The 13536-nt window shown below is 40.9% G+C and overlaps 1 protein-coding gene across 8 annotated transcripts in view; it reads left to right on the top strand.

Annotated features, from left to right (window-relative positions):
- Positions 1–13536, top strand: part of SCML4 (Scm polycomb group protein like 4) — a 122697-nt gene that overhangs the window by 40738 nt on the left and 68423 nt on the right. For 2 of the 8 annotated variants that reach the window (XM_050786742.1, XM_050786741.1), the window contains exon 2: positions 11401–11615. The exons of 2 other annotated variants lie outside the window; for them this stretch is intronic. In XM_050786742.1, the coding sequence (XP_050642699.1) occupies positions 11460–11615 (156 nt within the window). In that variant the 5' untranslated portion in view covers positions 11401–11459. Of the gene's footprint in view, positions 1–189; positions 1526–11400; positions 11616–13536 lie in introns of those variants that run through there. 4 more of the 8 variants (XM_050786739.1, XM_050786740.1, XM_050786738.1 and 1 more) reach the window with 4 other exon arrangements.

The raw sequence follows: 13536 nt of genomic DNA, 5'->3' as shown, positions 1-13536 counted from the left end.
CTTCCTTCCTTCCTTCCTTCCTTCCTTCCTTCCTTCCTTCCTTCCTTCCTTCCTTCCTTCCTTCCTTCCTTCCTTCTTTCTTTCTTTCTTTCTTTCTTTCTTTCTTTCTTTCTTTCTTTCTTTCTTTCTCTCTCTCTCTCTCTCTCTCTCTCTCTCTTTCTTTCTTTCTTTCTTTCTTTCTTTCTTTCTTTTTTTTTTTGACAGGGTCTTACTCTGTTGCCCAGGCTGGAGTGCAGTGGCACAATAACGGCTTACGGCAGTGGCACAATCACGGCTTATGGCGGCGTCAACTTTCCAGGCTCCAGCAATCCTCCCACTTCAGCCTCCTGAATAGCTGGGAGCGCAGGCACACACCACCATACTGGGCTAATTTTTGTATTTTCGGTAGATGTGGGGTTATGCCCTATTGCTCAGTCTGGTCTTGAACTCCTGAGCTCAAGCAATCCACCCACCTCAGCCTCCCAAAGTGCTGGGATTACAAGCATGAACCACTACGGCCGGCTTGGTGAACCTCTTTTGGCCTGCTTATCAGGTGGGACAACTGAGATTGACTAGCCGGTCTTTTTGTTCCTGGGTCAATTCGTATTTTTTTAGGACAAGCTGGTTGACTTTCAGTTTCTTTGTGTTTAGAAACCGGGTTTGTTTCTAATTTTTGTTGCTAATTTTTGTATTTTTTGTAGAGACAGGGTCTCGCCATGTTGTCCACCTGCCCTCAAACTCTAACTTTCTCTATTTAGACAGGTAAAGACAAGTGCATATCAGTACTCAACAGAACAAGATACCTACACATAAGCTCTCCTATACTTACGAAAATCACCTAAATCACATTTTATTCTATTCACCCTTCTTTTGGGTTAATACAAGTACAACCATAGTCTGGTGCACCTTATCTAAGTCTTTTAAATAAAACAAACAAACAAACCCATTCCCTATCACAAACAATTTATGTCAATTGACTACATTGCTATGGTTATTATTATTGATTCATAAATTGTTACAAGTTGCTTCTTTGTCCTCTTAGCACCAGCCCCTGATATTCTCAAAATTATCTTTGTTCTGGTAATAATAATATGTTACAAGCTAATGCCAACTCTTCTCTATCCCCAAGATATGAAATCAATCATCTCTGAGGGGTCCTGGTTTCATTTTTTTAAGTTTTATTATTACTATTATTACTGGAGGCTGGGCCTCACTCTGTCGCCTAGGCTGGAGTGCAGTGACGAGATCTTGGCTCACAGCAGCCTCAACTTCCTGGGCTCAGGCAGTCCTCCCACCTTAGCCTCCCAACTCTCTGGGACCACAGATGTGTGCCACCACGCTCGGCTAATTTTTGTATTTTTTGTAGAGACAGGATCTCACCATGTTGCCCAGCTGGTCTCAAACTCCTGGGTTCAAGCGATTCGCCTGCTTCGGCCTCCAAAACTGCTGGGAATACAGGCGTGAGTCACCACACTCAGCCTCCTGGATTTATTTATGGTGGAGAATAGTATCCGAGGGAAAAGTTTGATGCTAAGAATGAGTACACGTGAGTCTTGGCTTTAGCTTCTGTTGGTCAAATTTTAGTATCAGAATTGGAGGAAAATGTGTGTAAATGAATTTATTTTTTTCAATTTAACAGATTATATTGGTAGCCCTATTCTTCTTATGGTATGAAGGTTTCGTTCTATCAAAGGCATTCTATTATACTGATGTATTTCTATTCAAAGATTTAAAATACAAAGGCACCTCTGAATCCAGCTGTGGGCCATCAGCCTCAGTGAGATGGCTAGACTGCATGGTGAACAGGTTGCCACAGGTGCCAGGTGTGCTCTGTGGGTGCAATACTGTACCAGGGGCTGTGAGGAGCAGAGTGACATGTGAAACATGGCCCCTGGCCTCCTGGGATGTACAGATATCATTTATGTGTGCAAAACAAAGGGAAAACTGTATAAGCCATCATGTAATCAGTGCTTGATGAAACTGAAAGTGCAGGCAATGGGTGGTAAAGGAGTTGAGAGACCAGTGTGTGGACGAGGAAAGGCCTCCAAAGCAGGAGAGTTTGAGCCATCTTGGAAATGGTGGAATTTTAGACAGATGCCAAAGTGCATTTTGATCCTTGGGAACCACCTTACAGACAGCCCTAAGCAGCCTGCAGACACGAGCATTAGGGTGAAACTGCTGGCAGAAGGATGACACTGGAGACACTGGCTCATGGTGAGGGCAACATGGCGCCCCAGAACAAGAGAAGATAGGGCTGTGTTTTCGAAATGACAGTGAGGAAGAACGTTACCCCAAGGTCAGGAACACACTCTATGCAGTTAATAGAAGGAAACAACTTAGAGTCCAGCAAAGGGTAGGCATCCTTATAGCTACCTCCATTCACTTCTTATAGAAACAACAGAAGCCATTGATCCTGCTTCCAGTTGGGCTGGCTTACCCCTTCTCCATGCACCACCAAACGTCCCTGCATCATCACCAGCCCTGTGCCTTTATCTTACTTTTCTCTGCCAGGGAAAATCCTAGCTCTGATGTCACCTGCTCCTACCCTTCCTAACCTTCCTAAAAGAATTGATCTCCCTCCTCCTTGGTGTTCACACAGCATTTCATACAAAACCTGTTAGATCACCTGTCTTGCATATTATTATGGCCTCTTTGCTTGTTTGCTTCTCTGTAGACAGTGACTGTCTGAGGGGATGTGTCTTATTTACTTACTTATTTATTTATTTATTTATTTATTTTGAGATGGAGTCTTGCTCTGTCGCCCAGGCTGGAGTGCGGTGGCACAATCTGGGCTCACTGCAAGTTCCGCCTCCCGGGTTCCCGTCATTCTCCTGCCTCAGCCTCCCGAATGAGTAGCTGGGACTACAGGCGCCTGCCACCACACCCGGCTAACTTTTTGCATTTTTAGTAGAGATGGTGTCTCACCGTGTTAGCCAGGATGGTCTTGATCTCCTGACCTCGTGATCCACCCACCTTGGCCTCCCAAAGTGCTGGGATTACAGGCGTGAGCCACCGCTCCCAGCTGGGATGTGTCTTATTTTTATTTGGCATCCAAGTACCTAAGCATAGTGTTTGAGCCTCACTGTCTATTCAACAAAAATCTGTTGGACAAATTAGTAATTGAATGAGTAAATACATGAAGACATGCCTCAGACTAACTCTTGGATGACTCAGTGTCTCCATGGGATTGGAGCATGCTTTGGATTTGGTCATTTCTTGATCTTTATCTTGATGAAGCATGATTTGCCAGGACCTTGGTTGATATGTATTAGATTTGCAAAGCTAACATGTAAAATGTCATTCCAAATTAACAGAACAGATCTTAGTTACTCTCGCTTTCCATTGTAGTATTTCTAGCCAAGTCTTGGCTTGATAAGAAGAGGGAGACTTAGGAAGCCAGTGGAAAATCACTTGATTTAATATTCCAGGCCAGGATTTGACAACTGTTTAAAGGTTATAACTTGGAGACTTAGAGACTTGATGACGAGGCTGTTTTAGGGACAGACTCTTTTAATGACTACTAAAGCACTGTGCTTCAAGATGGCTTTCAAATCTGACCTGAACTGAGGTAGTATTCACTGCACTGAAGTCCTCAATTGAAAGCAGAAAAATTCAGAGGTTTCATATATACCTCCAGGATCCTGCATGTTCTCTCTCTCTCTCTATATATATGTGTGTGTGTGTGTTTGTGTGTGTGTGTGTATTTGTTTGTTTGTTTTTTGTTTTGTTTTGTTTTGTTTGAGATGGAGTCTTGCTCACTCTGCTGTCCAGGCTGGAGTGCAGTGGTGTGGTCTCCCGGATTCAAGTGATTCTTGTGCTTCAACGTCCCAAGTAGCTGGGACTACAGGCATATGCTACTATGCCTGGCGAATTTTTGTATTTTTATTAGAGATGGGAGTTTCACCATGTTGGCCAGGCTGGTCTCGAACTCCTGACCTCAAGTGATCCACCTGCCTCAGCCTCCCAAAGTGCTGGGATGACAAGTATGAGCCACTGTACCCGGCCTGATTTATATATTTGGATGTGTTAAATTATGTATCTATGGATAGAATACATTTGGACAGCATTTGAGGTCTTTGAAGGTCTTTGGAGATGGGGAATCTGGGAAAAGGGCAGTGGCCCAGTTGCCACCTGTGGGGAGGTGGTGTCAAGGAGGGGGAAATGGTGTCAAGGAGGGTGACAGTGGCAAGCTGCTTCTTCCCGGGTCCAGCGAAACACCCCTGTCTGTCATCTGTTTATGGATGTGCTTCTTAGCTCTGGAACAACCTTTTCTGATATTTTTGCTGATTGATAAAGACCTTTTTGCCTTTTTGTTACTTTTATTTGCAGCGTTAACATAGTGGCCACTGAAGTTCTGTGGCTCAAGAACAAAAACTGTTAGAAAACAAAAGGCCACTCCACGAAGCAAAAATTTTCCGTAGAAACTTTCAGAAAATAAGAATTATCCATTCATTGCTTATTTGTCTCTTTATCCTATTTTTCTAATTCTGATTATAAAAATTCAGACAAGGTGACTGGGAGTGGCGGTTCACGCCTATAATCCCAGCACTTTGGGAGGCCGAGGCGGGCAGATCACAAGGTCAGGAATTCAAGACCAGTCTGGTAAACATGGTGAAACCCTGTCTCTAGTGAAAATAAAAAAATTAGCCAGGCATGATGACCGGCGCCTGTAATCCTAGCTATTTGGGAGGCTGAGGCGGAGAATTGCTTGAACCCGAGAGGCGGAGGTTGTGGTGAGCCGAGATTGTGCCACTGCACTCAAGCCTGGCAACACAACGAGACTCCATCTCAAAAAAAAAAAGAAAAACATTCTGACAATGCAAAAGGGTACAAACAGGATAGAAAGAGCATCTTCTAGTATTTTCCTGCCCAGACACAATTGTCATTAGCCTTTTGATGATTACTTTACGCAGACCTTTTTATGCTTAAACATGTGCAGATTTATCTTTATCTATATATATAATATATATGTAGAGAATCAAAGTATACATGCTATCTTGCAATCTTCATATATGCATGCATACGCACATATATATACACAAATATTTCATTTTATGAATGTGAAATGATGTGCTAAACCACGGTTGTTTTGAGGGACATTTTGATTGCTCTCAGTATTTCACTATTGTAAAGAATGCTTTAAAGAATATCCTTGGCTATATATCTTTGTGCTCTTCTCAGATTCTTTTTTTAGGATAAATCCTCAGGAGTGATACAGTTGGATTAGGAGGTGTGACTGTGTAAATGTTTACGTGGTTTTCTAATTGTCCTCCAGAAAGGCTAGCCAATTTGTACCCTTGCAAACAATCAATGAGAGTGCCCATTGCATCAGCCCCTCACCAACATAAGTATTGTCAGGGTTTTAAACATTTATCAGTCTGGCAATCGACAAATGATACCTCAACTTACTTTTTGAGAGAGTTGGCAATAAAGTGCAGAATCTTTCCTTGTAAGAATTCACCTCTTTCCTTCCTTCCTTCTTTCCTTCTTGTCTTTTTGTATCCTTTGCCCATTTTTCTGTTGTATGTGTTGAGGGAGTGAGTTTCACGTTTATTGGGTTGGTGCAAAAGTAACTGCAGTTTTTGCCATTAGTTTCAATGGTAAAAACTGCGACTACTTCTGCACCAACCTAGTATTTTTATAATCTGAAGCAGTTCTTTGTATTAATCTTTTGGTGTTCCCATATGTAGCAAATAGTTTCCTTAGCTTTATTTTCAATCTTTTTTATGATTTTACATTTGCTTTATGAAAGTGTTTGAGTTTTACGTGGTCATGTCTATCAGTCTTTCTAGTTCTGCTTCCCAAGTTTTCTAATATCCAGTACTTAGAAAGCTCATCCCCATTTCGAGAACATACAGATGTTGACTTATATTGTCTTTAGTACTTTTTAATGTTTCTTTTTTTTAAGTATATTTAAGTGTTGGAAATTTCTAAAAAGATTTTGTTAAAATATAGGTAAAATTTTATTTGTTTCTAAATGCCAGTTGTCTACAAATCATTTATTGCGCTTTCCTGTCTTGATGTGAAATGTTCCTAAATTTTTTAATGGAAATTTAATATATATTTAATTTCTGGACTAACTTTTCCATTGACCCAATTGCTACTCCTATACCATACTGCTGCCATTGTTGGAGTTTTTTTTTTTTTTTTTTTTTTTTTTTTTTTTTTGGGACAGAGTCTCGTTCTGTCACCCGGACTGGGGTGTAGTGGCCAGATCTCAGCTCACTGCAAGCTCCGCCTCCCAGGTTTACGCCATTCTCCTGCCTCAGCCTCCCGAGTAGCTGGGACTACAGGCGCCTGCCACCTCCCCGGCTAGATTTTTATATTTTTTAGTAGAAACGGGGTTTCACCGTGTTAGCCAGGATGGTCTCGATCTCCTGACCTCGTGATCCGCCCGTCTTGGCCTCCCGAAGTGCTGTGATTACAGGCTTGAGCCACCGCGCCCGGCCCATTGTTGGAGTTTTATACTATATTTTAATAACTAGGAGGGCAAATCTTCCTCACTGGACTTTGTTTTGCCCTTCTTTTTCTAAAGTCAGTTTGGAGTTTTAATGTGATTGCATTTAATTTGTAGAATAGTTTGGGTGAAAATTATATTTTAAAAATACCCATCTGTCCCAAAATAAAATAATCTTATTCATTCAAATCTTATTTAAGGACATTAGCAAAATTTTAAGACATATTATTTCTTTCATTGGAATCTTTCTACTTCTTGTGAAATCTATATGAAGAACTGTGAAGGGTAAGAGATTTTACCCTCTCTGACAGCAAACAAATTAGCCGGCCCTGGTGTCACGGATGATGGCAGAGACAGATAGCTCCTAGGTCAGAGGCACAGCAAGTCACATAAGCTTCATGTTCCCATGGGCTCTCCCTGTCCAAGCTCCCTGGTGGATACTGCACATGCAGTGGGTTTGTGTCTCAGTTGAGGAACTCTAAGCTCAGGAAACCCTAGTGGGGTCAGAGAAAGCTTCCTTGAGTTAACTGAGGAAGGAGAGGCATGGACCGGAGGGGGAAGAAAGAGCATTCCAGGCAAAGGGAACTGCAAATGCAAAGGCCCTGTGGTGGGTGCAAGTGTGTCAACAACTATAAATAACTGGGAAAAAATGCCACCACGATGACTCCATTATCTTCTGGCTGATGGTGCTGAAGTGAACTCGCCTGTTTATTCTTACCACAGTAAATGACCTGTTTATCCTGCCTAAATGCTTATAGATGTTTTCCTGTGAGTGTTGATTTGTTGTTATTCATTTTAAATAAATTTTTGTTCTTCTTTTTCCTTTTCTTTCTTTTTTTGAGATGGAGCCTCACTCTGTCACACCCAGGCTGGAGTGCAGTGGCACGATCTTAGCTCACTGCAACGTGCCTCAGCCTCCCTAGTAGTTGGGATTACAGGCACCTGCCACCGTGCCCAGCTAATTTTTTGTATTTTTGGTAGAGATGGGGTTTCCCCACGTTGGCCAGGCTGGTCTCGAACTCCTGACCTCAGGTGATCCGCCCACCTCGGCCTCCCAAAGTGCTGGGATTACAGGTGTGAGCCACCCCACCCAGACAATTTTTGAAATAAATTTTCTTAAGACTCAGAGGGCCTCTTCATTCTGGAAGACAGTCTATTAATATACCTTTGAGTATTTTTGTTTTGAAATTACTTTTGAGCTTTTCTTTAAACATGATAAATTTTCACTGCTCATCTGCCGCAGCCATGTTCTCCCTTTTAAAAATCTCACTGGTCTTATTTCCATTGCATTCCAAGACTGAGACTCTTCCTTATTTTCAGTATTGAGCTTTGTTATTTTTACTTTTTTTGTTCATGTCTTAGTTTTGGAAAGGGATATTTTGGGGTACCTGCACTTTGGCTATCATCTTTTCCAAAGTGTCTGGGTCTGTTATTGAAAAGCCACTTTAAAAGTGCTTTCCTCTAAACCCCTCAAATTTATATCAAGGAGACATTTAGAGAATCCCCTGTGGTTAAAATGACCTCTTCAATTTTTAATAGTCTTCTCACTTGTTCCTTAAAATTGTACTTACTTGCAACAAGCAGTTAGGGAAGAATATCTTCCTGAATTGAAAAGACTGTGGGAAGACTTCCTAGCTCCAAATATCTCCCCAGTTGCTGTGGTACCTAGCATTCCACCAATCCCGGTTCATTGTTGCTCCATTAGCGTAAAATGTATTTCTGAGATGTAGTTGCCTGGAAAGCTCCTTCATGCTCTCTAGAATGAGTGTGCTGCTGTGGAAGGCAAGAAGTAGAAAGCAACCCAAGTCCTGTTTTTCCCTCACAATAGCGACAGGGAAGCAGAACAATGGAAAACCCAGCTTAAAAGAGGACTTTTTTCCAAAGAAAAAATTGAGTTATTGAGGAATTTTTGTAAAAAGTTTAATTTGAATGATAAAAATCCTTAGGATATTGGGGCTAGTTAATTGGTTACCCCTCTTTTACTCTTCAAACGCTATTTATCAGGAGAGTTTGTGAGGAAGCATCTCAGAGCATTACAACTCACCAGGAAAGAACTGCAGTCAATTTATCTTTCAAGAGGACTACCTTTTCCACAAGAGAGAAAAGAGATGTGATGCCTTCTCTGATTGTGGGTTCTTTCTTTCTTTCTTTCTTTCTTTCTTTCTTTCTTTCTTTCTTTCTTTCTTTCTTTCTTTCTTTCTTTCTTTCTTTCTTTCTTTCTTTCTTTCTTTCTTTCTTTTCTTTCTCTCTCTCTTTCTTTTTTCTTTCCTTTTCTTCTCTTTTCTTCTTCCTTTCTTCCTTTATTTCTTCCTTTCTTGCTTTCTTTTTTTTTTTTGAGATAGGGTCTCACTCTGTCTCCCAGGCCAGAGTGCAGTGGTGTGATCTCGGCTCACTGCTACTTCTGCCTCCCGGGCTCAAGAGGTTCTCGAACATCACCCTCCCGAATAGCTGGCACTACAGGTCCATGCCACTATACCTGGCTTGTTTTTGGATTTTACCAGCCTGTTGGCCAGGCTGGTTTTGAACTCCTGACCTCAGACGATCCGCCCACCTTGGCCTCCCAATGTGCTGGGATTACAGGTGTGAGCCACTGCGCCCAAGCTGATCATGATTTTTCTCTTGTTGACTTCGGATATTGATGTTACTGGATAAGTTGTCTTTACTCCTCAGTAAAGACAAAGTAGTAAAGTAGAGAAGCATGTCCTAAACTAGGAAAATATAATTCCTGAGTTTAAAGTCTATAGAGATAATAAGGAAGACACAGAAACTTGATGAGAATAGTTCAAAATTAGACTCTGATCAACTTTCACATAGCGAAAATCTTATTCAATAAATTTGGTGGTTCTTCAATGTTTTTAGTAGACTCTTTTTGGAAAACAAATATTTTGCATATTTATTGGCACTGTGGAGTATAGGCACTAAGTCTAGAAGTAGGGTGATTTTTTTGTTTACATGTTAATGAGCTTATAGTCCCTCATCCTAACTGATTGACTCTAAGATACCTTTAGTTATATCACCTGTCATTATATTATGTTCTACTAAGATAGAAAAAAAAATGTTCCCTATGGAATTCTGACACACTGTAGGGTGCACCCTGATTTCAGAGATGTTAATGTATGAAAAATATGCTTCTTAGAATCAATGAGATCGAGTATTTTTCTTAAACTCACAAGAACAGAAAAAAAAATTCATATCCAAAACACCTTGTCTATCTGTCTAACAGTGCACTGTTTTCTATTTAACAGTGCATTCAATAAATAAATTTATACTTTAAAATTCTATTTACTACCTATGGTATTTCAAAGAACAATCAAGATTATTGATAGAATACTGTTCATATTCAGAAAATTAACAAAGTGACCTTAAATCTATAAAGGATACCCAATATTTCCCATCATGTTTTTAAGAACTTCCACTATTTTATATTTTCTGTGCTGAGCAGAGCAATCTTGTCCTTGTAGACAAGGCCCAGGCCAGGGTGTAGGGACTGTGCCCATCATCTTCCCCATCTGCTTCTGCAGGCTTTTGGGCAGAAGCCTCTCATTTCCACTGTAAGGTACCACTAATCCTTAAAAATGAATTTTATCATCCCTGAATCAAAGTCTAAAGTTCTGCCTCATTCATCACATTCCTGAACATTCCAGGAAGTCTGATCCCTGAGCTCATGAGACCACTATGTTGTTTGAGTCAAGTTTGATCGACTACCTCTTGCTTCAAGGTTTAGGCAATTAATTCTACCTAAGAAGTTTATTTATTTATTTATTTATTTATTTTTGAGACAACCTTGCTCTGTCACCCAGGCTGGTACGTAGTGGTGCGATCTCAGCTCACTGCAACCTCTGCCTCCCTGGTTTAAGCAATTCTCCTGCCTCAGCCTCCCAAGTAGCTGGGATTACAGGTGTGGGCAACCATGCCCAGCTAATTTTTGTATTCTTAGTAGAGATGGGGTTTCACTATGTTGTCCAGGCTAGTCTCGAACTCCTAGGCTCAAGTGATCTACGAGCCTCAGCTTCCCAAAGTGCTGGGATTACAGGCATGAGCCAGTGTGCTTGGCGTGTCTGGCCTTATTATTTATATTTTTAGTGCCATGCTAAGATTATTGTAGTATGTAGGGTATCTTTACAAAGGATTGTACATGTTGAAAAATTACCCATAGTCTTGCCATCCTTGCCTTGGTGGCATTTTAGCATGTCTCCTTCCACTTTTTTTACCATACACATTTTTTGCATAGTTGAGGTCATTTTAATGTGTGATGCTTTTTTTATTCAACATCACGCTATCCAAAAAGTGCCATTAAAGACTTTTAACTAGTTGATTGTTTTATTCTGCAGATATATTACATATTCTCTTATTGTTTATTATTTGGGTTGCATCCATTTTAATTTTGCAATTCTAAATCATGCTAAAATGAATATATCTGTATGTAAATCTCTGTCCACATTTTGATAGAGGGACATCGTCAACTTTCATACAATTGATTTGATAAATTTAAATTTCTTTTAAATTTCTTTCAAGAGAAAAAGAGGTCATGATAATTTATAACTCAACCAAAGAGATACAAGTGAACATGAGAGAGTGGCTTTGTTTATTTAATATTATTGTTATAATAGTTCAAAGTTGAACTAACTGAGGAAACTGAGATACAAACAAAGTCATTTTGTTGCTGGTGACATTATCAGCTGTGTTTGGAGCTGGGAAACTATTGTTTTCTTTGTCTAGCCAGTATCTTCCTACTTCACTTGCCCCATGGAAATTCAACATCCTTAAAATTACACCAGTTAACTTCCCACAGAGGCCCAACAGCATAGTAAATGCATCTAGTGGTACCTAGCTCCTTCATATTTGGTCTTCCCTTCCAATAAGTGGTAGGTATCGCCAAAATCACCAAATAGAATCATGTTTGCCTTGCAAACCAAACAAACACTTCTGTTTTTGTTTTGCTTTGTGTCTGGACTAATTCTTAGCACCTCTTCTGCCTGTGAGCGATTTGTCACCTCATTCTGTAAGACTGGCACCAGCAGAAATGCAGTCTCAGAGGATCCCGGGGAGAAAGCGAGGCCGACCCTCACTTCACTCCACACCTATGAAGATGGCAGTTCATAACCTTTATTCTGCTTCAGCTGGCTCTTTACCAGCAGTGAAGATCCCAAAGAAAAGAGGGCGGAAACCCGGGTACAAGGTACGGCTCCATCATCTCCTTCTCCAAAGTGGTATTGGGCTGGGGCATGGGTACTTGGTCAGACCTGCACTGCAAAATGTCACTAGAGGTTGGGAGCTTGGTAGAGACAGGATGAGATATAAGCCTCCCTTGGTGAAGCATGTGACGGACGAGGTCTCATTGTTACAACACGGCACATAATGCATGCTGTCGTGTGCATTTTTCCAAGTGGAGAAAGCAAATTACACCAGATGGGGAAAGTTGTGAGCGAGCAGATTTTAGGGTCATCGCTAAACACACATTATTAAACCTTGCATCTAAATTAGTGTTTCAGACACTGAGCTTTTCCCTGACTGTTCCTACTAGGGTAAATCTTGAAGCCACTTTCCAGAACTCATTTGTCATTTATTTTAGCAGGAGCAGATGATGTTCCTGAGACATTTAAATTAATAATGCGAGCAGGCCAGTGTCAAAGGACATGGGAAAGTCTTCCCAAATAGAACCTCAACACAGAGAGTCATAATGAAAATTCAGCGTGTTAATTCCTAGTTTCCCACGCCTAAAAGGTGCTGACATCAAGTTTGGCTACAAGGAGGCATATCAGGCAAAACTATATTCCCGTGACCCTTTTAAGAATTAGCAGTGACTTGGAGAGGCTAGGATGGAGAATAAATCCTCTGATGTAACCACAATCATAAACCAGCTCAAACCCAAGGGAGGGCTGCTTCTCTAAGATGTTTTTGAATAGGCTACTAGAGAGGAAAAAAATGTTACACTTGTTCTTCACAAACCTTTTGGGCATTAGAAAATGAGCTTCAGAAGTTTTCCTTCATCTATTTTTTGTGAAATAAAGGCTTATGTTTCCATCTTGAGATCTGAATACTGAAACCAGAATGCAAATTGGCAATTAACTCCCATATATTTAGGAAAATATATGGAAATTATTTCAGGTCAGTAGAAAGAGCTTCTGGAAGAGTTGGTAATGAATTCAACCTTTATCCCTTTGGTTCTCCATAGTTCTTCCAAATGCTGGAAAATAAAATTCTGGAAATAAAATGCTGGAAAATAAAATCAGTAGGTGGGAGGAAGGCTCCTCCAAGTTAGTTTGGGGTCATTGGTTTTAGTAAAAGAAGCTTTTACTCAGCTATCTCATGAGGTAAAGTTTTCTCTCACTGGTTGTTTTTCTAACAACAAGAATCTCCTTTCTTTCATGTGCATGCCAGCTTTAGAACTGTCTCTGAAACCGGCGTAGCACCAGTCTCACCCCCTCAGCTACCTGTGCAGTTGCTGGCTTCTGGGAATTGCATCTGGAGGGCTGGAGCAGGGCGGCCTTTCTGTTTATAGATCCAGGGAGTAAATCCAGGATCCGAAGAAACATACTGAAGACTTCTCTCTCCTATTTGGCCTTTCTCCCACTCTCCTGGGGCCTGTGACCCAAGAATGAAAATTACCAACAGACTCAGCATTCCGGGGCCAGGAAGGATTAAAAATTCATTCCATGAAATGAACCTGATTTCCCAATTTTTCCTGTCTCCTCAGAAGGGTAGTTTCCAGTGCTGGTGACACTCAGAGACAACTCAGATCAGGAAGAAATCTTTGGGGTTGGTTGGCTGATAATACAGGGCTCTGCCCAAAGCAGGCAGTCTCTTCTCGATTCCTCATAGAATTTCTCTTGTGGGAAGTAGACCACCGCTCTTCCTTGAATCCACTTCCCATATATTTAGGAAAATGTATGGAAATAATTTTAGGCCAACAACTCCCAGACAGCTTCCCAAGATATGGGCTTAATGTTCTAGAATAATAGTTCCAAACCAGGTGGCAGTCTGCGTGAAGTTCCCACCCATCCGTGGTGACATAAGAAAAACAATAGCCATTTGAAAGTCTTCATAAAGTTCCAATGATTCCTCTTAAACGATGACCCTTTATTCTGAAATATCTGCTT

The sequence above is a fragment of the Macaca thibetana genome, chromosome 4 (assembly GCF_024542745.1).
Source record: "Macaca thibetana thibetana isolate TM-01 chromosome 4, ASM2454274v1, whole genome shotgun sequence".
Classification (NCBI taxonomy): Eukaryota; Metazoa; Chordata; class Mammalia; order Primates; family Cercopithecidae; genus Macaca; species Macaca thibetana.
Note: the sequence above shows the minus strand (reverse complement) of the source record. Positions and strands in the feature narration are given on the sequence as shown.